The sequence below is a fragment of the Scyliorhinus torazame genome, chromosome 21 (assembly GCF_047496885.1).
Source record: "Scyliorhinus torazame isolate Kashiwa2021f chromosome 21, sScyTor2.1, whole genome shotgun sequence".
Classification (NCBI taxonomy): Eukaryota; Metazoa; Chordata; class Chondrichthyes; order Carcharhiniformes; family Scyliorhinidae; genus Scyliorhinus; species Scyliorhinus torazame.
Window position 1 is genome coordinate 113,345,863 of NC_092727.1, and position 24,904 is coordinate 113,370,766.

Consider the following 24,904-nt stretch of genomic DNA (forward strand, 5'->3'; position numbering starts at 1 on the left):
TGTTATTAAAATGGGTGGCAACACTCAAGTTTCAAATATTTTTTAGAAAGCAACAATGCAATAAAGTTAAATACACTTAAGAAAATAGACGTAATTTACACCAGCAATCTGCAGATGTTCCACAAGGGTGTTTTTTTTCTGGTCACTGATTTGCTGGACACCTTAAATGTCTGGGTCCTGTGATTTTAGACCTAATAGGTATATTAGGTTTAAAAACATACTTAACATCTGCATTTATTTCAAGTGACTTTGCTACATTTGTGATGGTACAAGAAGGTTCACCCAAAATAAGATGTAGTTTGGCTTCAAAAGGTAAATTACCGTTATTGCAGATAAATATGAAGTTTAATGTTTTGTAGGTTTGTTAAAGTGGACATTGCAATCAAAAAGGCATCATTGAACAATTAAATAAAATTCCATCTCCACTATAAAGGTGTGAACATTCATAATTAATAAACATAACTCTAAGAATTAATACAAGATCAACATAGTTTTAGTAACTATCATATCTTGTCCAAATATAAATATCTTGCATTACTCTCAGATGTAAATTTATATCAGTCAGCTTTGGATTCAGATACTACAAAATATTTTACAAAATTAAATATCTTCAATAAAATAATTATTTGACATTTAATGTACATGTAAAATGATGAATTGATAGATTAAAACAATTTACAATAGATTACACTACCTTCCATTTGAGAAAGTTGCTTATATAGTTTTAATATTAGAGCTATCATTATGCAATTCTTATACAATTTACTCGAACACCAAATTTTATATATACATATGCACATACAATTAATAAAGTAGTTTTTTTAACAGTGTGACAGTGGCAGAATATATTTTAAAATAAAAATACATAAATGATTTATATTGGTTGCTTAGCACCCAGCACTCTTGGAATTGCATATGCATTGCAAGGTTAACAAACTTCCTCTAAACTGACCAGATTCATATCTAGTCTATTTTCCTGCATTCAGTTTTTAATCTGATTTGATCAGATTCTCTTTGCAATAAATTGTCATAAACAGTATATTTGAATCAACTATCATCAAGAACAGAAACATAGATCTTTGTGTCTGATTAAAACAGGGACCATTGTTGAAGCATTTCATGCCAGATAATGTAATCTGGTTAAAACTGCTGATGGACTTACTGTTTTTGTATTTTAGCATTTTTAAAAATTAGTCTTTTAAAGGAAAATCAAATGCAGGATATATCTTTATATCTTGCGCTGCAACAATCATAAGGGCATTTCACCCATTACTATAACTAACTTCTGATGGGGAGCATCCAGAGTATTTCTGAACATGTGATTGAAGATCATAGGCTATACTGCTGACTGTGTGCATCGTATAATAGTCCAAGCCCAAACTGTTAGCTACAGTAACTATCCATAAGTCTACCAACAATGGGTGATTCTGCAGATAGAACTGGTGTAACAGTGACAGACCTTTATTGCGGTTGGAATAGTACATGTTTCATTTCATTTAAATTTATTGTACAGAACCTTGGTTTCTGATGACCATCTCTGTACAACTTAGAAGTCTTCAGGAAAAGACTCCCACCAACAGCTGATGGTGTTTAGCGTTGATCCTGTGAGCTTCAACTGCCTGTTAAGGAATTCCTCCTACTGAATCCTGCAGACATATACAACAGTTTTATCGTCAGAATGTGGTCTTTTTAAGAATTGTAGCATTGATTCAACTTCACAATAGTAGTCATTAATTCTGGTGCTGTACACAATTTGCAATATTCAACAATTTTGCCAAAATCAAGATTCCATTTAATTAGGCAGTGTTGAGAATGCAATACCACATTTTTTTCCCAGTCACTAACTTGAAAACTTTGTACTAAACGATTCAATACATTTTACAGGTACAATGGCCCACACATTCATCCTTGCTGAGGGTAAAAAGTATTCCACTCATTTATAATGAAGTGTTCATATGATTGCTTAGCTGTTTGGGTGTCATGGTTCCCACCGTATTTTGCTATGATTTACACAGGTTGGCTTTATGTCTGTGGTTAAGGGGTAAGCAAAGGGGGTCAGGCTTGATCATGTTCTTCTACACATTTTAATTATTCATATATATGCTTGTGTGTCTGACATGTGATTGAAGTATTTTCCAGGAAGGAAAACAGGCCATCTGGCATATATCAAGTCTAATTGAGTCCTGTATTGGCTGAATCTGGAGCCACAGACAATGATCTGTTCTTATCAGCCATCAGAATGGCGTGGGAGGATTTCTGTAATAATATTTAATTTAATATTTACCAAAACTGAAAAACATTTAACTTAATAATAGCTGGGAACATCTAATTGTAAGCAAATGTTCCACAAATTTCCATGTTGCTATGAAGGAAAAATCTGGCGCATTACTTCAAATTAAATCATGGAATTTTACACAAAGAAACATGTTCAAACTAATCAGTGAAAATTTAAGATCAATGTCAAGAGGCCCTTCATCACACATGTGCAACATATGAAGTTACAGACAAATTCTGAAATCATAAGACATAGAAGCATAAGTATGACCCATCGAGTCTGCTCCACCATTAAATTAGATCATGGCTGATCTGAATCTACTTTCCAATCTTATCCCGATAACCCTTGATTCCGTTACTGATTAAAAACCTATCTATGGGCAGCTTGGTGGCACAGTGGATCGTATTGCTGTCTCATGGTGCCGAGGTCCCAGGTTCGATCCCGCCCTGGGTCACTGTCCATGTGGAGTTTGCACGTTCTCCCCATGTTTGCGTGGGTTTCATCCCCACAACCCAAAAGATGTTCAGGGTAGGTGGACTGGCCATACTAAATTGCCCCTTAATTGGGAAAAAATGAATTGAGTACTCTAAATTTCAATTTTTAAAAACTATCTATCTCAACCTTGATCATAATTAACGACCCAGCCTCTACTGCTCTCTGCAGTAAAGAATTCTACAGAATCACTACATTCAGAGAATAAATTCCTCCTCATCTGTCTTAAATGGCCGATTCCTTACTCTTTATGCCCTCTGGTCCTAGACTCTCCCACAAGAGGAAACCCTCTCAAGCCCCTTGAGAATCCTATATGTCTCAATAAAATCACCTCTCATTTTTCTAAACTCCAATGAGTACAGACCCAATCTACCCAACCTCTCATAAGAAAATCCCTCCATACCTGGGATCAACCTGGTGAACCTTCACTGGACTGCCTCCAATGCCAGTATACCTTTCCTTAGACAAAGGAACCAAAACTGTTCACAGTATTCCAGGTGTGGTCTAACTAGTGCCTTGTATAGTTTTAGCAGGATTTTCATATTTTTATATTCCATTCCCACCGAAATAAAGGCCAACATTCCATTTGTCTTCCCAATTGCCTTCTGAACTTGCATGCTAGCTTTTGGGGATTTATGCACGAGGACCCCAAATCCCTCTGTGCTGTTTTCTGAAGTCTTTCTCTATTTAAATAATATCTCCTTTATTCTTCATACCAAAGTGCATAACTTCACATTTTCCTACATTATGTTTCACCTGCCAAGTTTGTGCCCATTCACCTAACTGTCTATATCTTCTGTAGATTCTTTTGTGTCATCACCTTCCCACCTATTTTTGTGTCATCCGCAAACTTGGCAATATTGCGTTCACTTCCCTCGTCCAAGTCATTAATATATATTGTGGTTCCAGCATGGATCCCTGTGGTACTCCACTAGTTACAGGTTGCTATCCTGAAAATGCTCCTCTTATCCCACTTAAGGAACAGTTGGTACTGCAATAGATGTGGAGGACTAGGGTCTTTTATTTATGTGTGAGTTTAGATGAGAAGCTGCCCAGGCCAATCTCCCACCCTTCACTTTCCATAAACTTATTCTGATCCAAATCCCTGCTTCCTTAATCCTCAACTGCATCAAGTACCGTTCACCCTGTCACTTCCATTCACGAGAACTTGAACTACCAGACTCTCAACACTTCATATTAAAAAATGTCATCTTGTTTAGACCCCTTCACTGCTATATGGCTCCACGTCCTGCATTTCTTCCACCGCTACCTACTCCAAAACTGGGTATTTTCTATTCTCTCTGATTGTAGCCTGTTATGTATTCCCCCTCTGCCCTCGAGCTTTACTTCACCATTTGTGGCTGAATATTCTGCCATCTAGGTGCTTTGCTATAGGATTCCCTGGAGGCACCTTTCTTTCTCTGCCGCTTTCAAAACTCCCCATAAATTCATTGCCTTGACTAAGCTTTTGGTCAACCTGCCTGATATCTCAGTCTAGCATCCATTTTTGATTATACTATGAAGCATATTGGAACATTGTTCTTTATTAAATATGCTACTTGAATATAAGTTAGTGTTAAATATCTTTCCTAACCCATATTTCTTCTGTGATCTTACAAATGTACTTTGAATCATCAGTACATGATGATGAAACACTATTGTTCTTTTAGCTAACCAAATAAAATTAAATTGTTTACAAGGGAAAGCACTAAAATATCAAGCAAAAGTACATTTTCTAGTCATAAAATGCAGTTGTTCACTTTAGGTTATTATAGATACCTGCTTGCTGTAAAGTCTCAAGTCGTTGCAAGCTGTTACGACGGGATGGGTTGAAATTTCCCTTGGATAAACGTCTTTGCCTTCCAGTTAAGATTGCAGCTGGTGATACTATTCCAGCTGGAGGTACTTTACCCATCTTTTCATAGAGCTCCTCAATCTCCTTCTTCTGAATTGCCTGCAATTTCTGAACCTCTGCCATATGTCTGTTGGATTAACACAAGTATTTCAGCCAGTAAAACAACAAAAATGGTCACCGGGTAGCACCAAATTTGTATTGCTGTCTAAGCTTTTCGTCTTGTATCAATCGACAATGGTTTCGTGCTCATCTTTAGACTTTTGGTCATCATTAAATTTCTAATTCCATTGAATTCAAATTTCACTAACTGTTGTGGGATTTGAATACAGATCCCCGGCGTCTCTGGATTACTAGTCCAGTGACAATACTACTATACCCCCACCTATTTAGAAAACATATTTTGAAATATAATCCCACTCCAAATAAAACATTCGGTACAGCACCATGAACAACAAATACTTCAGAACAGTAACTCAAGAGCTTACCTTTCTCTCAGGCTTTGCAACTCTTCAAATATCTCATCACCGTCGCTTTCAGTATCGTCACTGCTAATGTAGACAGTTGACCGTGAATATTGAATCCATCCATGCACTGGGACTGAATCAATGTGGTCATCTGATAGTTTGGAATCAGAATTTTGTTTCTCATCTCCTGAACTAACCATTACTTTGTTACTGTCTGGAGAGTGATTGTCACCAGCAACCTCAGGGATTCCCAAGGAACACTGTACAACCTGGTTGGGTGAACTTGGCAGGGAATAGATATCTTGCTGACTTCCCAATGCTGTACTCAATCCATCGTTCAACATTGGTTCCCAGAGAGTCGTAGTTGGTCTCAAAGGAGCACAGTTTTCCGCAACCAAATGATCTCTTGTCTTAGTGTCTTCCTGATTTGCCAATTGAGAAACCCCTTTGATTTGATCTTGCGTTTTGAAGATTTCAAAACGTCCTACAGTAAGAGGCTGGGGCAAGCCAGATGGCTGAAAATTCTTGAACTCTGTAAAACATTTAAAAGAATCGTTAAAACTAACTTCCTCTGAGCGTTTTTCATATTTCTTATAATATTCTAAGAAGAAATCATTTATTTCCATGTGTTCTGACAGTTTTTCTTGAGGTATAGCTAAATCAGTCAATCATGTCCACGTTATCCACTTACAATTTGAATGTGAAAAATAATTATACACTGAACTAATAAATAGAAGTGGTTTTGTAATATGTTCTGAGTAATTACTGTTCCACAAACTACAAATTATTTTATGAAATGAGGCAACTAAATTACAAGGTTGATCCAGATTTGCCAACATCTGCTCTCGCTTTGTAGAAACATTTAGGATTAATATTCTTAAGAGAAAAAAAGACTGTAAAACAGCTTCTTGTCATGTTGCTACACTTTCCCTCAACACTGTTCTACATAGGCTCTGGCTCAGGAGTTCAAGACCTTCAGGATTGCATGGCCTGGAGGGAGGGCATTCAAGATGACATTTCATCATTTGGGATTCTTCTCTGCAGTCAGAATTGATACACTTGGCTGTATCCCCAGTTGCGAATAAGAGTTTTGAAGCCGCCAACATGTTTCCTGAGGATAGAGTCACAGCCAAATAAGGCCATGTTTTGCTGGCTCCCAATGGTAAGGTTCCCTCTGGGTCATTAGAAGGCTCTTCTTCCTTTATTTGTAGCTGCATTAACTGATCAGCAAACCATCAGCTGTGAGGAGCACAGTAGAGGCTGGATGGTATACAAGAAGCTTCCCCTTGACTTTGTTGCCGGCTCAGAGGATGAGGAGGATCACAGGTTTGCTTTGTCCATTCTACTGTTGATGTAACTTGTCGCATTATGGCAGGTGGAACTATACCAACAAGCAGCTAATAGATCATCCACCTTAGTAGGTTTCAGGCTGTAGAGGATCATAGAATCACTACAGTGCAAAAGGAGGCCATTTGGTCCATTGAGTCTGCACCGACCCTTGGAAAGAGTACCCTACCTAGGTCCATGCCCCGACCCTATCCCACTAACCCCACCTAACCTTTTCGACACCAAGGGGCAATTTAGCATAGCCAATCCACCTAACCTGCACATCTTTGGACTGTGGGAAGAAACCTGAGCACCTGAAGGAAATGGAATCCAACTTCTTGGCATGGGGAAAACATTACCAGAGTAGCAGACGTATTCAGCTGCTTAGCAGGCAAGTTGTATCTTGTAGCACGGAATCCACAATATAGAACTATTTCATCCTTTTTGGTGCTGGTCAGACTCCTGCCCATATCAGCTCACTCCAATATTCTGAACTCTGCCAACATCCTTTTTGGTTGCTCTTCCAGCTCTAGCACACAACTACCGATAGCTCTGACTTTGAAGCCTCATTCTTCCAGCCTCCGATCCTCAGACTTGCCGCTCAGTAAATTAATCCAGCTAACTCCCAATCAGCTTGCTAGTTGGTCAGCAATTTGACAGGGAAACTTCCAGTTGCGGCGATACGGAGCTAAGCCGCACATTTCGGTGGCTCCCGCTAGAACGGACTTTTGGGCTCTCCAGAGGAGCCCCAACGGAAATTTTTCGACCGATTCCCATGTGGGAAGGTGAGAGCAAGGTCCCCCTTCCGTTGTGTATGGAGGGAACCAGAAGTGGAGCGGGGGGAAAAAGTGGCTTTGGAGCAGCGGCAGAAACGAGGGGGGGAAAAACAAGATGGCGGAGGGTGGAGATCGAGCAATTTGACAGGGTGAAAAGCCTGGGCAATTAGTTGGCAGGTCCAATATTGTGCTTCCTCTTTCAATGCACGTGGCTACTAAACTATGACAATTTATTATTTGAATAATCATACTAGCGACCTTGTTTTTTTCAGACCAAGATTCAAATAATGTGCCTCTTGTTTAAAATAGGATACATTCAGTGTCGCCTTTTGGATATCAAATGTACAGCTAGATTGTTTGAAGTGCAGTGTTGCCTGCAGTAAAGGCCGATCGACTCTAATAGGATCAATCTCATTTTATATCAACATATTTGAATGTACAAAACATTCCATTCTACGCAAAATGAATCAGGAGCTTGTCAGATTAATCATTTTTAAGCATTACTTAATGTTAATTTATTTCTAATCTTGGCTATGTAAATAGCCTTGGTTTTCAGGGGCGGCATGGTGGTTAGCACTGCTGCCTCACAGCGGCGAGGACCTGGGTTCGATCCCGGCCCTGGGTAACACTCCGTGTGGAGTTTGCATATTCTCCCTCTGTCTGCGTGGGCCTCACCCCCACAACCCAAAGATGTGCAAGGTAGGTGGATTGGCCACACTAAATGGATCTTTAATTGGAAAAAATGAATTGGGTACTCAAGTTTAAAAAAATATATAGTCTTGGTTTTCTTCCTGAACTACAGACATTTGCTAATAGCAACAACTAATGAGATTAATATCTCTTCTCACCCAAATATCAGAAAACTTCGAGAGCTTGTTACTTAGCTTTACATTGAAGGGAAGGGGAAAAAAAACGATGGTTTTATTTTTGCATAATAATCTTTATTAGTGTCACTAGTAGGCTTACACTGCCTACTAGTTACTGTGAAAATCCCCTAGTCGCCACACTCCGGCGCCTGTTCGGGTACACTGAGGGAGAATTCAGAATGTCCAGTTCACTTAACAAGCATGTCTTTTGGGACATGTGGGAAGAAACTGGAGCACCCGGAGGAAACCCATGCAGACACGGGGAGAACGTGCAGACTCCCCACAAACAGTGACCCAAGCAGGGAATCGAACCTGGGTCCCAGGCACTGTGAAGCAACAGTGCTAACCACTGTGATACCGTGCCGCCCGCACTAAAATAGCATATTAGCTTCTAAAATACACCTTTGTTCTTTTCAATTATTTAGTCAAAATTCATTTCCTGGAAGCCAAAAGAACATTTCTAAACTCACTAAATGTTCTTACGGAGAATAAAATGATTAATTTTATAACTTGGCAATTACAATATAAGTTGCAAGGTCTGTGCATCACCATTTCTTATACTAGTCACTTTCATTTCTGAACTTATCTGGACTCCGGTGCCGGCTCTAATTGGCACCTTGGAGGGTGATGGTGACCTGAGCACTCACCTCCAAAATCCCCTTCAGAAGCAAGGTCGCTAGATTCTCATTTTTATACAGCTGTTGCACCTTGCACCGGTGGACCAATGAATATTGGGTGGGGGGGGGTCGTTAATGTATTTGAATGAGGTTCCCAGAATTCCCATTATGCTATCAGCGAAGAGCCTGGAAAAATGGGACAAAACTATCTCGCCTTTCCAATTCTCGCCACGTTTTCCATCCACGTCGCTGTTCTCGCTGACGGCTAACACACAGGCTCAAAATCCCATCCACTACTTCTTACATTTAGAAACCACTGTTTCAAAAATAAAAATACTGCAGCTATATGGAACCATCATAGAAGTTACAAATGAGACCAGCTGTAAGTGGATGAAAGAATGAGATGGTAGGAACAACTGGCTGGAAATGAAACACTAAGAAAACAATTCACAAAAATTGAAGCAATGTAACTTTGAAACATATTGCAGATGTAGTCGTTACTTACCCTCAGTAATAGGAGGCAATGGTAATTTTCCTGCCTGTGATGATAGGGCTTCAGTTATAATCAACGATGATATATTTTTCTTACTTCTGTCCAGCAACTGTAAAAAAAAAAAAGATTTACATAAATATAAATCAAAATCATGCAAGATGAGCATTTTTGTCACACGTTCATTAAAATATAATTCTGAACAGAACTGATTCGCAAGGCAGTAGTGGGATCAGATTGATTGTTGCATTGTTGTCATTTCAATTTAAAAAAATTTAAAATCTGTTTGCGGTATGTGCGTGCTCCTGGAAAGCCGAGCATTTAGTTTCTATCAATAATTGGAGTAAACGAGTGGCTTGTTGGGCCATTTCAGAAGGCAGTTGGGAGTCTGGAGTCACATTATGGGCCAGACCAGGTAAGGCCAGCAGATTTCTTTCCTAACAGGCAGGTGGGAGCTAGATGGGATTCAAAGACAATCTGGCAGTCCCCGCCACATTTAACAACACCAGCTTTATACTCTAGATTTATTTATTAACGGAATTGAAATTCTCCACCTGTCATGGTGGAATTTGAACTCCAGTCTCTGGAACATTAATTTAGGACTCTGGATTATTAGTCCAGGGTCATAATGGTTACTAAAAGCAAATACTGCAGATGCTGGAAATCAGAAATAAAATCAAAAAAGCTGGAAAAATCCATGGCAGCATCTGTGGCGAGAAAAACATGGTTAATGTTTTGAGTCCATATGACCCTTCTAATAATAATCTTTATTATTGTCACAAGTAGGCTTACATTCACACTGCAATGAAGTTACTGTGAAAATCCCCTAGTCAGCACACTCTGGCACCCTGTACGGGTATACAGAGGGAGAATTCAGCATGTCTAAATGACCTAACGGCACATTTTTCAGGACTTGTGGGAGGAATCAGTTCTTAGAAGGGTCATATGGACTCGAAGCGATAACTTTGTTCTCTCCACAGATGCTGCAAGACCTGCTGAGTTTATCCAGCATTTCTTATTTTAATTTCATGAATGTTACTGTTCCCTTTAATTATGAGTCATTGTCATTGAATGAAAGCAATATTACATTACAGATCAGTATGGAGAGTTACCAATCTCAATTATACATATCGGAAATTAAACATTAATTTAGAGTTCTAAATTAATTGTACTTATTAGAAATTCTACTTACCGCTAACTGTCTAATCTCTAGTTCTTTAGTTGAGCCACTTATAAGACCTGTAACAGTAACGTGAGGCATCGGAGGTGAAACTACTGTGCTTTCACAGAAATTGGAATGTACATAATTTCCTAGATTCTGATGTGGCGGAAAAGAACTTGCAAGATTAAGTATCGGACTGGGATGTGAATAAAATGGAGGATGTGCTGATGATGGAGAGCACATGTTAGCGACTGGTATTGCGGTGGGTGTTGACATAAAAGCTGTTGGAGTTTTTTCATTCTGGTGTGGGGTACCCTGGACACCTAAAGATGTTGGCCTGCCGTCAGTTTCTTTGCTTGATGCTACCATGTGACCACGTTCAGAACTGGATGTCCGCAGTACGTGGCTGAAGTTGTGGAGCATCTCTGGAGATCTGTTGCACTCAGGAAAAATTGATCCAAGTTGCCCTTCTAGACTTGCCATGCCACCATTCTCGGCATTATTTGGCTGTTGTCCAATATTTATTTCTGGCGATGGAAGATGAGGTAGTCTGGAAATGTTGGCAGGCGGAGAGATTGGAGAAGCAATGTTGCCACTGGGGGACATCAATGGAAATTGTAAAGAAGGGCTTGGTAGGATTGTAAGGGCCAGATGACCCACGCACATCAAGGATAGCACATCAGCCAAGAGAGACAAGGGCTGTGTGGTTGGTGACCAGCTATTACCCTGCGACTGTAAAAATTGTGGCATGTCTCCCCCAACATTCCCTGCAACCTTTATCGGAAGTTCTCTTTGCACGACGTATTGTGGGCTTCCCTGCTGATTCAGTGCTAGGTTTTGAAGGGTGTTCGAAGCATAAGTAGCAGTAGGTAGAGACATTAGTACTGGCTTGAAATTCTGCGATGGTGTAGATATAAACAGCTCAGTTCCACTGTGTTCATTATCAGAGACCTGAATTGGATTATAATTGTTAAGTGTCACATTACTAAATGTTGCTCCTGATGTATAGCCTGTTGAAATTGGTTGTGCCATTGCTCTGGGCTGTCTGAACATGTTTGATGAAGCTGCAGGAAAATAAAGTAATGGCAGTTCAGTCAATTTAAGAAACTCTTCGCAAAGCTACAATCAAAACCCTCACGTTTAATATCTTTTGCAGGTATGAGTACTAAGAGCGGTTCTTGTTTCCTCTGAAGTACCCGCTCAGAATGTACAATCAGAAAGAAATACATTTTAATCACAGTACATTAGTAAACAAGTAATAGGGTGTTATATTTTAAAGTGAGTTTGATGAAAGACAATTTGGGGAATTCTTAACAAGGCAGAAAACGCTGTTTCAGGTTCAGAAACAAAGGATCCACACAGAAAATGTTACGTCATCTGTTTTCTTTGCAGATGGTGACTGAATGGGTAGAATTAGCATCCCAAAGCAGAGCAGTTTTGGAGGTGGGCATGCGGGCAATCTCTTATTACCGGTCCCTGATTCTGGCATATTTTCAGGGAGATGGCTCCTGGGGGGTGGCGGGGTGGGGAAGATGACAGCTACCCACTCACAAGTGGATGGCAGCCAATTAGAACTATTCAAACACCATCTGGATTCTCCAGGCAACAGACTGCACTTCACCCATCCCGCCACCCCTCCCCACCATATGGATGGAACCCATAGATCGAACAGTAATGGCCTCCTGCCTCCTCCTCAGACATCATAGCCTGGCAGTTGGGGCCACTGTTTCAATTTACAACTGTTCAGAGCGTACCTCCATCTTGAGGTATCCTCGTTCCCCATAGACACTAGCAGCGAGCACCTCTCCTGGTGGGGATGCTGGCAACTTAACCTCCGCCACAATCTTTGGCCCTCCCAGGTGTGGAGCTGCTCCTGCAGACGGCCTCTTAATTGTTTGCCTCCTCAAAAATCTCCCCTGGGCTCCAACTGCCACACTTTGGATTCCTGACTTGTAATTCAGCCCAGCAATTGAATCGGGACCTTGGCACTAAAATTCAACCCAAATGTTTCTGGACGTTTCTGTCTTTATTAAAAATCACAGGAGCAGTGCCACTTAAGAAACCTTTCTGTTAAATCATGCCTATAATTTTTGCTGTTCTCATCAGGGATCAGATTTGGAAGGTTGGCCCTTAAATAAGAATCTGTGCCCCCCCTACAAACCATTCCCCCTCCCTGCCCCAAACCATGTCCCATCTGAAAACAGGCAGAATGTCCCCTCCCTTGTCTCTGTGTTTGCTGGTAAAGTTGCAATGTTAAATGTTGATAGCTGGGCTAAATTGGGAACTGTGCCACTATTTTCGAAATCTCATTCAGACTGCTGGGTGTATGTTACAAGAAAGGCAATATGACACATTAGAGCAGCGGAGGTGCTATTTGCATTTGGAGCTGCTGAATAATGAGTGATCATCTAGGTATAATATATCGAGGAATAAATGATGCTGGCCCCAACTGCCCAAAGTAGAAAGCATTCCATTGCTTAACGTTGACATTCTTTTATTTCTGGTGCTGAGTCATCCAACATTTACAAGAATTGCTGTACATTATCAAATTCCAATGACGTTAAGATAGAAGCAATACATTCATACAAAAAGCTTACTTTCTATTGTGGAGAATGTTCATACAGATAACCAAATGCCTATCGGATAGTTAGCTGTATATTTAAACTATTGAATAATGTTGGAACTGCTCACAATGCAAGGCGCTGGGAAGAGCAAGACTTCTCCCTCTCCAGCGATCTACCAGAGGACTACCGCTAACATTGCATTATGCCAACATTATCCTAGCTCCCGAGGGAACTGGTTTTAACATCCCTGAGCCCATAGGCCTGCACGATACTGCTCAGGGATAACCTGCACCAGTTTGCACTGGCAGGGTGGCAGGAACTGATTTCTATGCAAAGGTTTATGACCCCTCGTCTGAGCTCGATTCAGTTCCAGGTCCCAGAGGCGAGAGACCATCATGCCATCCCCTTCCCTACTCCTGTGATTTTTAATAAAGGCTACAGTATCTGAAACAAAGGCAGAAATTTCCAGGTGGAGAACCACATAGAATCCATTTTATGCAACCAGTAACGATTCTGTAACATCTATGGTATACCATAATTTTGAGCGGGACCAAAATTATATTAAAACTGGAACAGATTATCATTCTAAAACCTTTCACCTGGGCATTATTATGTTCAATACCTGAAGAAATTTTGTTTTGTAAGGCATTTGTACCTGTCGATGTGTCGACAAAAGGCTGAGCTGACGAGCTAACTACCAAAGGACTCAACAGCTTATTTTCAGGAACAGGACTGACCAGAAACTTCCTTGTTGCAGATTCTACCACATGACTGAGAGAGGCAGTCCCTTCATCTAACATGGAATGAAAAGATCAAATTAGGTACTGCAATTTAATATTGTATATATTAGCAACAAGTTCAGACTGGCATCGTTATTTGACAATCCTGTGTCGTGCTTTATGCTAATGTTTTGCCACAGAACCAAAAGCAATTTCTTCATTATCTTTTCTCCAAGAAAATAATTCCTGCCAAATTATACTGAAAACAAAATGTACTGGCAGTGCATTCAAAGATTATAATTTTCAGTCATGCCAGAGACTAAATAGGCATCAAAATTTAATAACTAATTTATTAGATAAATTAAAATGTCCAAGTATTATCATTTCTTTCAGTTTCTGAATGTTTCTCATGGAATTCTATCATGACTGACCTCAGGTTCATTGAAGCAGCTACTTAAACCTATCATCTTAAGACGAGACGGTGCACAGTGGTCAGCATTGCTGCCTCACAGCGCCAGGGACTAGGGTTCACTGTCTATGTGGAGTTCACACTTTCTCCCAGTGTCTGCGTGGGTTTCCTCCGGGTGCTCCGGTTTGCTCCCTCAGTCCAAAGATGTGCAGGTTAGGTGGATTGGCCATGCTAAATTCCCCATTAGTGTCCAAAATGTTTAAGTGGGGTTACTGGGTTAGGGACCTGGAGGTTTGGGCTTAAGTAACTTAAGTTGGGTGCTCTTTCCAGGGCTGGTGCAGGCTCAATGGGCCGAATGACGTCCTTCAGGACTAGTAATTCTATGAAGACATATTCATGCCTATTCCTCGTTTTAGCTTCTTCTGCAAAATCATGGCTCGACTTGAAACAGGAATGCCGTTTCATCGCAAATGCTTCCTCACCTGCATTTCCTGTTGCTATTTCATTACTTTTGCTTGTCTGACAGGCTAGGCTTAATTCCAAGGAACTCTTTCATACTATTTCACTGGGGAAAGGGTGTTGGTTAATTTTATGAACAATTTTGAGACTAACCTCAGGGCTTTTGTTTAGTCCTCACTGAATATCTGCTGTAGCACAGACTGTCAGTGTCAATACCATATTATTCCAACGGTATGCAATGTCTAAAAGTACTTTAACAGTAACTTCCTGTCAGAAATCAGTCAATTTCGAAGTAGTTCTCGGTCTTTTCAGGCTGCAATGTAATATTGTATGGCTGAGACTATTAGAACATTTTTAAAATAGAAATATTGGGCGAGATTCTCCAACCCCCTGCCGGAATTCTCCGGCACCGGAGATTTGGCGGGGGCGGGAAACGGGCCTCGCCGGTTGGCGGCCCCCCCCCACTGCGATTCTCCGGCCCGGATGGGCCGAAGTCCCGCTGCTAGAATGCCTGTCCCGCCGGCGTGGATTAAACTACCTCTCTTACCGGAGGGACAAGGCGGCGCGGGCGGGCTCCGGGGTCCTGGGGTGGGGGCGCAGGGCGATCTGGCCCCGGGGAGTGCCCCCACGGTGGCCTGGCCCGCGATCGGGGCCCACCGATCCGCGGGCGGGCCTGTGCCGTGGGGGCACTCTTTTCCTTCCGCCTTCGCCACGGTCTGCACCATGGCGGAGGTGGAAGAGAATCCCTCCACAGCGTATGCGCGGGAAACTGTCAGCGGCCACTAACGCTCCCGCGCATGCGCCGCCTGGAAATGTCATTTCCGCGCCAGCTGGCAGGGCACCAAAGGCCTTTACTGCCAGCTGGCGGGGGGGAAGTCAGTCCAGCGCGGGCCTAGCCCCTCAAGGTTAGGGCTGGGCCCCCCAAGATGCGGAGGATTCCGCACCTTTGGGGCGGCGCGATGCCGGACTGATTAGCGCCGTTTTTGGCGCCGGTCGGCGGACATCGCGCCCATACTGGAGAATTTCGCCCATTAGCTTATTTTGGGTAGAATAAATAGGTTGAGGCATGACAATTTGCTAATTTCACCACTGACATTTACTTGGATAACTTGACCTATTTAAAATTCAAACTTATTTGAAGTATGCAAATCAACATAATATTCCTTTTGTTTTAACCCCTCAGATAGAAAGTGGTAACTAAGTTGAGCAAAATATTATGCATCATTAGTAACCAGATTTAACAGACTTGACCCCTAGAAGATCTGATGAGGCGCTTTGTTTTTTTTTTTGAAACACACACAAGGAGCTTTTCTTTTTAAACAGACATGGCGCTAAATATGATGATCTGGAATGCATTGCCTGAAAGAGTGGTGGTGGCAGAGTCAGTAGTGACTTTCAAATAGGAATTGGATATGTACTTGAAAGGGAGAAATTATGGGAAAAGAACAAACGACTGGAGCCAGCCAATATGTGGGATGGGCTGAATGACTGGCCTTCTTCTACGCTGCATTGACAGCCCAGTTCCTACTGGACACAAGTCCACAACCCAAAACTGCCAGTATCGGAGTGTAAATACCGCTGTAAAGCTACAATGGATGTAAAGGTCAATTCTGTGACGCCGACAAAAAAGGCATCAATTGGTTAGCTCACCTCTTGAAGCTGAAGACAGTAATGTGGGATGTGGCGCCTGGTTTAACCTTTCTTCTCCCTGTGGAACACGAGACGATGTTATCACAAATGCATGACTCATTTAGAAACTGGCTGTTGTTATTCACTTATTTAGGTTACAGAAAAATATATATGGATATTAATAAAATGATCAAATCACAGAGCCCGGACGGGATCATTTTAATAGGACATTCCCTTTTCAGCCACCTGAAAGCAGTATTATAGTATTTACCTATCAGTTAGCAGGTTACATGTATACATAGTTTTCAGACCACTCACTAAGCTAGAATCTCTTACTGGTAATACCAGACTTACGACATTCATATGACATTCCTTTGTCCATTTTGTAACATGTAGGTGCTTATTTATTTCAAAAAAGGTTTTTTTTTTTTTAATGGTAAATTTATCTTTATGGTATACCATATCCATGGCATGCACCATACATATACTTAATAACATTGCTGAGGTCCAGTTTTCCTTTTAAAAATGTAGGTAATTCTTCATGGATCAAAATTGACATCTAGTTCATCAGTGAGGTCTTTCCGTGCTAATTCCAAGATCAAATTGATTAACTCTACTTTCTCCACACACGCTATGCATTTCTCTCCCCAGTCATCGAGAATCCTCTTCAGCTCTGCCACTCACAGTCTGCTTAGTTCAGCTTTATTCTATTTCAATTTCTTAGCATATTTCAGTTCACAGATCTGCATGTCTTTCCTTTTCAGTTTTTCACAAATCTTCAGGACCGGTACATGTGCACTCATAGGACGGGCTATTTCATTCACAATTTTAGTTGCGGCATTACTTGTTGCTCCAACATAGTAGCACAGGCGGTGCTCCTTTCCTTTGGTATGTTCACACATTAGCATCAGTTCATTTACTACCATTCCAAGTGTCGGATCCACATCCTGCGCTTTCAAATATTTGTAAAATCTCTCCAGAAATCCAATGCACACATGTACAAAAAATGTTACAATGCACCACTTGCTGCATGCCAGTCTTCCTTCATGTATTTCATTCCCTGTGTGCTTCACATTCCCTGGGCTGGAGGGGCTGGTTGCCCCGGGCCAGCGACAGCAGAAGCAGCAGCGTCACCGGGAGCAGCCGCTTCATGTCAGCCCCTCAAACTGCCTCACAACCGACAGTAAACACCAGCCGCCATTCTGTACTTTAGGTTTTGATGGACCACTACTGGCAATATAACATGATTTTATCACGAATTATTTTATACAGTCTAAAGACACTTAGCCAAGATAAATTCATGGAACAGAGCAAAACAAAGGGGAGCATAGTAATTAGACTCTCTTCCCACATCTGTTAATAAATATGCTATCATCTTTATTATGCAAGGTACGAAAATGAATGATCCTATGGTAAGGGAGATAAAGAAGAATGTTCCAATGGTTTCATGCTTTATAAGGAAACTAAAAATAGTTAATAGTTCTTTTATTTCTAACTAATAACATGGAATTGCAGCTGTTCGAAAAGGTGGCTCCCCATCACCGTCTTAAGGGTAATTAGCGATGGGCATCAGGAAATGCTGACCTAGCCAATGACACCCACGTCATTTTTCAAATATAAAAATAAATTTAAAAATCTTAGCGTGCTCCTTACCTGAGAATCATGGGAACTGGCAGTACTTGACTGCTTACTAACTTTATCAGTGCTGTGGTCCCCGTGAATATCCTTCTTTAATACAGCTTCTGCTTTGTGTATGATTTCTTGAAGCTTGCTGACAAAACCATCCTTTTCTGACAGTAGAATGAACTCCCTACTGATCTGAAAACACCACAGTAAAAATCAGTCCACAGAGCCACTGATCATGGCAAAGATACAAGAAGTAACACAAACTTTTGGAGAGCGCCTCACACCTCACTAGTGTTCCATTCCACTGCTTTAACCAAACACTTCAGTAATCTGATTAACAGACCATAGAATCCCTACAGTGCAGTGGGAGGCCATTCGGCCCATAGGGTCTGCACCGACCATCAATGTATACTCTACCCAAGCACACTCCCCCACCCTATCCCAATAACCCCTTAACCTAACCTACATATCTTTGGACACTAAGGGGCAATTTAACATTGCTAATCAACCTAACCTGGACATCTTTGGACTGTGGGAGGAAACTGTAGCACCCGGAGGAAACCCACGCAGACAGGGGGAGAAGGTGCAAACTCTACACAGGCAGTTACCCAGAATCGAACCCGGGTCCCTGGCGCTGTGAGGCAGCAGTGCTAACCACTGTGCTTCAGTAATACCATGAAATATGCTTCAATAATATCGTTAAAGCCTTCTCTTTACTTCCTGAAAGAACAATTGTTGTTTTGAACTGCATTCAAACAATGAACTCAAAATTTGGCATGTTATTTCTACTGGGCAAATGCAAATCCTCCACTAGTGCAATAACCCCAAAGCAGAAGTTATTCAATTCTCCTTTGCTCCTGATCACAGCTACAGTTCTGTAAGGAGATACCAAGTGGAAACCAGGCACTTCCCAGTGAGGTAGGGAATTGGAAGTGGTGTCTCCACCCTGCTGTTTCTTAGTGACTGACTGAGAGCAGAGGCCAAACTATCTATGGAATGCTCATGGTTAAAGGACTGTCCAAAGTGACAGGGTCATTTATTTCAAATCGAATCAGCATCTTGTTGGCAGTTTTTACTTTTAATGGTTGAACGAATCCCATTCATGAAGAGTCAACCACATTGTTGATGGTCTGGAATCACATGTTCAGGTAAGGATGGCAGATTTCCCTCCCTAAAGGATATTAGTGAACCAGATGGGTTTTTACAACAATCAGCAGTGGTTGTTATGGTCATAATTAGACTTTTAATTCCAAATATTTTATTGAGTTTAAATTCCATCACCTGCCGTGGTGGGATTTGAACCCAGTCCCCAGATCATCGTCCTGGATCTCTGGATTACTAGTCCATCGACAATAGCACTATGCCACTGCCTCCCATGACTTGGCCACTGAATTTTGATTTATAATGCGAGTAAAGGGTGAAAAAATGGAGAAAGAGAGAAGAATGAAAAAGGTGGCAAGATTAAAAGAATAATTTATCATAACATTAAGGCCTTACAGAGTTTTTAAACAGCACTGCACAATTTCAGAGCTGGACGGGTAAAAGGATTACTGGGAATGTAATTTGTCTTTGATGACATAGAACATAGAACATTACAGCGCAGTACAGGCCCTTCTGCCCTCGATGTTGCGCCGACCTGTGAAAACACTCTAAAGCCCATCTACACTATTCCCTTATCGTCCATATGTCTATCCAATGACCATTTGAATGCCCTTAGTGTTGGCGAGTCCACTACTGACGACAAAAAATGGGTTACAATGAGGGGTACCGAAGCACAGTGGATACATTAGTAAACTAGCAATTCGGAGACTAATAATTCAGAGATACAAGTTCAGCATTGCAGCTGGAGAATTTAAATTTAATTAAATAAATAAACATCTAGTAACAGCTTTAGTAAAAGTTGTTGACCACAAAACTGCTTGATGGTTGTGAAAATCTGTCTCGTTCGGTAATGTCCTTTAGAGAAGGAAATCTGTTTTTACCCAGTCTAGTCGCACAGCAATGTGGTTGGCTGTAAACGGCCCTCTGAAATTGACTAGCCAGTCACTCATGTTGTATTCAAGAAGGTGTCTCACCACCAGTTAGGGATGGACAATAAATGGCAGTCTTGCCAGCAACATCCACATTCTATGAATTCATTTAAAAGAAGTCTGTTCCGTAGGCCACACAATTGTGTTTGCCATTGACTTCATAATGGTTGATGTTCTTTCATCGTGTTCTCAAATATTTTTGTCCTGGGATCACTTAGGCAAGTATCACCTAACGATCTTGCCCTACTCGCATTCACGTGCCAGCACAAAAAACTCAGCAGAATTAACAAGAACATATGGAAACCATAAATATTTTTCCACTACTTAATGTAATGTATGTGAATCTTTTTTTATTAAGATCGTAAAGTAAATTATTCATTCATGTCAGAACAAAAGTACAAATATTTTCACGTTATAAACATTCGAGAACCCACTAATTTAATATATTCTAATATATCATCAAATCACTACAATAAATTTCTGAAAAACCAATACTCATCTTCCATATATATTAAACTTAATTAATAGCAACATAAATCTTGCTTATAAAACAACATTATTGTTGTTTGTGTTTATGACAAGTGCCTCACACACACAGCAGCCATTTTGTTGTGCAAATATACATGAGCGGTGGGGATAAGGGTTCTGGCCTGTTTTCTCGACAGCCTCAGACATACTGTTGCGCATTGGTGACTTGCATTTTGGACCAGCCCGCGGACCACCTAGAGGATCCTCATAGACCACCAGTGGTCCGCAGGCCACACTCCTGAGAACCACTGTTCTATCGCCATTGCCGAAGGCTGATTTCACATCCAGTGTTTCCTGGGAAAAAAAAGACCTTTCTCATGATTTACCTACCATAACGGCGGCAATATCTTCAGGTGAGTCTCCTTCTAAATCGAACTTGAATGTTACCATTTTGTTGTTGTGTGTCTGGAGTTGGCACTCTACCACACGATCCCCTTTGTCTGAAATCTGCAGCAGGAATGGAAGCCATTAACAATGAGCTTGTGTGACATGTGACACAATGATCTGCATTGACAGTATAAGATGCAGATATTTCCTTGTGACCTACATTTTAGGATCATTGCAAGGATAGTGATATAAACAAATTTAAATCAACATAAATGCAAACAAATTTAAAAACAAATGCAAGAGCTAAAGAACAGAAGACAAGATAAAGGAACTAATTTTTGCTTTAGTGTAACATGGAGAGTCGATGGGCAAAATCCACCTGTCGCTGCGAGGCCCGAGTTATTTTATGATATAGGCCTTGGGCGTCATTCTCCGCCGGCGGGAGTCTCCGTTTTGCCGGCGCCCGGGGGTTTCCCGACGGCGTGGGGCTGCCCCACAATGGGGAACCCCATTGACCGGCCGGTGTTACGGAGACTCCGGCCGGTCGGAGCAGAAATGTGGCGGGGCGGGTAGGAGAATTTCGCCCCTGATTTCTATAAATCTGGTGACAAAGGCAGGACAGACTGGTATTTCACGCTCCTTTCTTACTGCAAGAGTGAGAAATCAGTCAGTTCCGACATGGATGGAGCCAACAGTGTGGGCCTGGGGGAGGCAATCCCAGAAAGGATATAGGCCAGCAGGAATATTTTGGCCAGTACCAATGGGAAGAGCATGTATGATGAATGCTTCCACTGGGATTTAAACTCGGATCGCTGGATTTAAAGACCAGAGTGCTCACCGTTACACCATGGAACCGATGGTGGGAAGAGCATGTATTATGTAGACTCCACACGTGTTCACCATTACACCATGGAACCGATGGTGGGAAGAGCATGTATTATGTAGACACCACACATATGTACTCAAAATTTAAAAAAAAATATATAGGGCGAAATTCTCCCCCAACGGCGCGATGTCCGCCGACTGGCGCCAAAAACGGCGCCAATCAGACGGGCATCGCGCCGGCCCAAAGGTGCGGAATGCTCCGCATCTTTGGGGGCCGAGCCCCAACATTGAGGGGCTAGGCCGACGCCGGAGGGATTTCCACCCCGCCAGCTGGCGGAAATGGCGTTTGGTGCCCCGCCAGCTGGCGCGGAAAGGCGGCGCATGCGCGGGAGCGTCAGCGGCCGCCGACAGTTTCCCGTGCATGCGCAGTGGGGAGAGTCTCTTCCGCCTCCGCCATGGTGGAGACCGTTGCGGAGGCCCGTCCGCGGATCGGTGGGCCCCGATCGCGGGCCAGGACACCGTGGGGGCACCCCCCCCCCCGGGGTCAGATCGCCCTGCCCCCCCCCCCCCCCAGGACCCCGGAGCCCGCCCACGCCGCCTGGTCCCGCCGGTAAATACCAGCTTTGATTTACGCCGGCGGGACAGGCAATTTCTGGGCGGGACTTCGGCCCATCCGGGCCAGAGAATTGAGCGGGGGGTCCCGCCAACCGGCGCGGCCCGATTCCCGTCCCCGCCCAATCTCCGGTACCGGAGACTTCGGCAGGGGCGGGGGCAGGATTCACGGCGGCCAGCGGCCATTCTCCGACCCGGCGGGGGGTCAGAGAATGACGCCCCCAATCTTGATTGTCACAAGTAGGTGTACAAGGTGATGCGAGGCACGGATAGAGTGGCTAACCAGAGACTTTTCCCCAGGGTGGAAATGGCTGTCACGAGGGGACATAATTTTAAGGTCATTGGAGGAAGGTATAGGGCAGATGTCAGAGGTAGGTTCTTTACACAGAGAGTGGTGGGTGTGTGGAATGCACTGCCAGCAGAGGTGGTGGAGTCAGTGTCATTAGGGACATTTAAGCGACTCTTGGACAGGCACATGGACAGCAGTAAATTGGGGTGTAGGTTAGGTTGATCTTAGATTAGAATAAATGACCGGCACAATATCGTGGGCTGAAGGGCCTGTACTGTGCTGTACTGTTCTATGCTCTGTGTAGGATTACATTAACACTGCAATGAAGTTACTGTGAAAAGCCCCTAGTCGCCACATTCGGGCACACATAGGGAGAATTCAGAATGTCCAAATTACCTAACAGCGCATCCTTCGGGACTTGTGGGAGGAAACCGGAGCCCCCGGAGGAAACCCACACAGACACGGGGAGAACGTGCAGACTCCGGACACAGACAGTGACCCAGCGGGGAATCGAACCTGTGACGCTGGTGCTGTGAAGCAACAGTGCTAACCACTGTGCTACCATGCCGCCCTGTTGCATTCAAATGTACTGTATACATTTTTGAATCCTATTTTGCATATCAAAAGTCGCCTCCTGCCTAAAATGGTGGGCACTGACTAAGCACCAAATGTAATAGGGAGAATAAGTGACCCAATGCCATTTTCAGATTTGAAATTATTATGGGATTTAGAACAATACAGGTAGAAATGCATGGAGGGAGTGCATACCCGAAACAGGAGGTCTAAGAAGTGATGCCTGTTGTGTATTCATGTCTGTTCCTCGTTGGAACAAGGTCACTTTCAGAGTTTGATCATTTGATGTATCAATAATGTCATCAGCAGTTTTGGCGGGCTAACAGTCAGTCTCGCTTTGCAGCCTATTGAGTAAACACCTTGCCAATAAAGCTCTTGTTTTGGGCGGCACAGTGGATAGTACGACTGCCTCACGCCGCTGAGGACCGGGTTTGATCCCGGCCCCAGGTCACTGTTCATGTGGAGTTTGCCATGTCTGCGTGGGTCTCATCCCCACAACCCAAAAAGATGTGCCGGGTAGGAGAATTGCCCATGCTAAATTGCCTCTTAATTGGAAAAACAATCATTTATTTTTTTTAAAAGCTCTTGTTTGTTTGCAACTTTGTGGTGTGCAGGCCTATCCTTTAAAATACCACAATGCAAATTGGTCTTATTTGAATAATTGGGGTGAGCAACTCACACCGGTTCACCACCATGGGCATTCTGCCACTCCAGGGCCAGGAGAAACCTCCCTTCAGGTTCGAATGTCTACCAATTTCTACCCCTTCTTCTGTCAATTGCATTCAAGTTTACATTGCAGTAGCTTTACAAAGTACAGTAGCTGAATATGATACTCATTGTATAAATGTATAGCTATTAGTGCCAGGTGCATTTTATATCAACATGTTAGCAGCACGGTAGCATTGTGGATAGCACAATTTCTTCACAGCTCCAGGGTCCCAGGTTCGATTCCCGGCTTGGGTCACTGTCTGTGCGGAGTCTGCACATTCTCTGTGTGTGCATGGGTTTCCTCCGGGTGCTCCGGTTTCCTCCCACAGTCCAAAGATGTGCAGGTTAGGTGGATTGGCCATGCTAAATAACCCTTAGTGTTGGGTGGGGTTACTGGGTTATGGGGATAAGGTGGAGGTGTGGACCTTGGGTAGGGTGCTCTTTCCAAGAGCCGGTGCAGACTCGATGGGCCGAATGGCCTCGTTCTGCACTGTAAATTCTATGATCTATGTCAATCTACTGTTGCGGGCAAAACTCTTGCCTTTACAATGTTGGACTAAACATAAATCTCTACCACATTGTGAAGAGAAGCACTTTGAGTGAAGGTGCAGGAAAGTAAAAGTTGTGAAAAAAACATTCCCTTAGCAAGTGTGTTGCTGGGACAGTGCTTGATTGAAGAATGCTTACATTAAGAATGCGTAGCCTGGATCTGCCACGCCTACGAATGAGTTTGCTGGATATACGCTTCACTGGCGGTTTTGTTGATCCTTCTCCTGCAGATAGACCTTCATACCCATCACTCATTCCAGAAGCAACATCGGAAGCGTAGCTGTATAAAACCAACCAGAACAGTGAGTTAGGCTAAAATTATTGGATACAGTGGGTGGGATTCTCCGTCCCGCCGCACCCGTTTCCTGGTGCAGTGCGTACCCGCCGGCAGCGGGATCCTCCGGCCTGCCAGCCGGCCAATGTGGTTCCCCATTTTGGGCACACCGACGCCGTCAGGAAATCCACGGAAGTTCCCGCCACTGGTGAGTCCAACCCAAAATGTGCTGGAAAAACTCAGCAGGTCTGGCAGCATCAGTGCAGAGAGAAACAGAGTTAATGTTTCAAGTCCAATGTGACTCTTGTTTGGAACTTCTCTCTCCACAGATGTTGCCAGAACTGCTAAGTGCCAAATGAGAGCCATATTGGACTCAAAATGTTGGGCGCGATCCAACGGCCACGGTGCGCCTGAAAAGGGTGGTTGATAGAAGCTGAGAGACACCACTCCCGGGATCTAC

General features: G+C 42.8%; 1 protein-coding gene across 1 annotated transcript in view; it reads right to left on the reverse strand.

Moving 5' to 3' along the window:
• Window positions 1-317: 317 nt before the first annotated feature.
• wnk4a (WNK lysine deficient protein kinase 4a) overlaps window positions 318-24,904 on the reverse strand; it is a 94,075-nt gene continuing 69,488 nt past the window's right edge. Inside the window, exons 10-19 of the mRNA XM_072487293.1 lie at window positions 24,309-24,450; window positions 20,618-20,734; window positions 17,757-17,921; window positions 16,125-16,182; window positions 13,543-13,680; window positions 10,354-11,387; window positions 9,177-9,273; window positions 5,108-5,618; window positions 4,547-4,749; window positions 318-1,646 (exon numbers count right to left, since the gene is read on the reverse strand). Coding sequence (XP_072343394.1) covers window positions 1,612-1,646; window positions 4,547-4,749; window positions 5,108-5,618; window positions 9,177-9,273; window positions 10,354-11,387; window positions 13,543-13,680; window positions 16,125-16,182; window positions 17,757-17,921; window positions 20,618-20,734; window positions 24,309-24,450 — 2,500 coding nt within the window. The 3' untranslated portion in view covers window positions 318-1,611. The remainder of the gene's footprint in view (window positions 1,647-4,546; window positions 4,750-5,107; window positions 5,619-9,176; window positions 9,274-10,353; window positions 11,388-13,542; window positions 13,681-16,124; window positions 16,183-17,756; window positions 17,922-20,617; window positions 20,735-24,308; window positions 24,451-24,904) is intronic.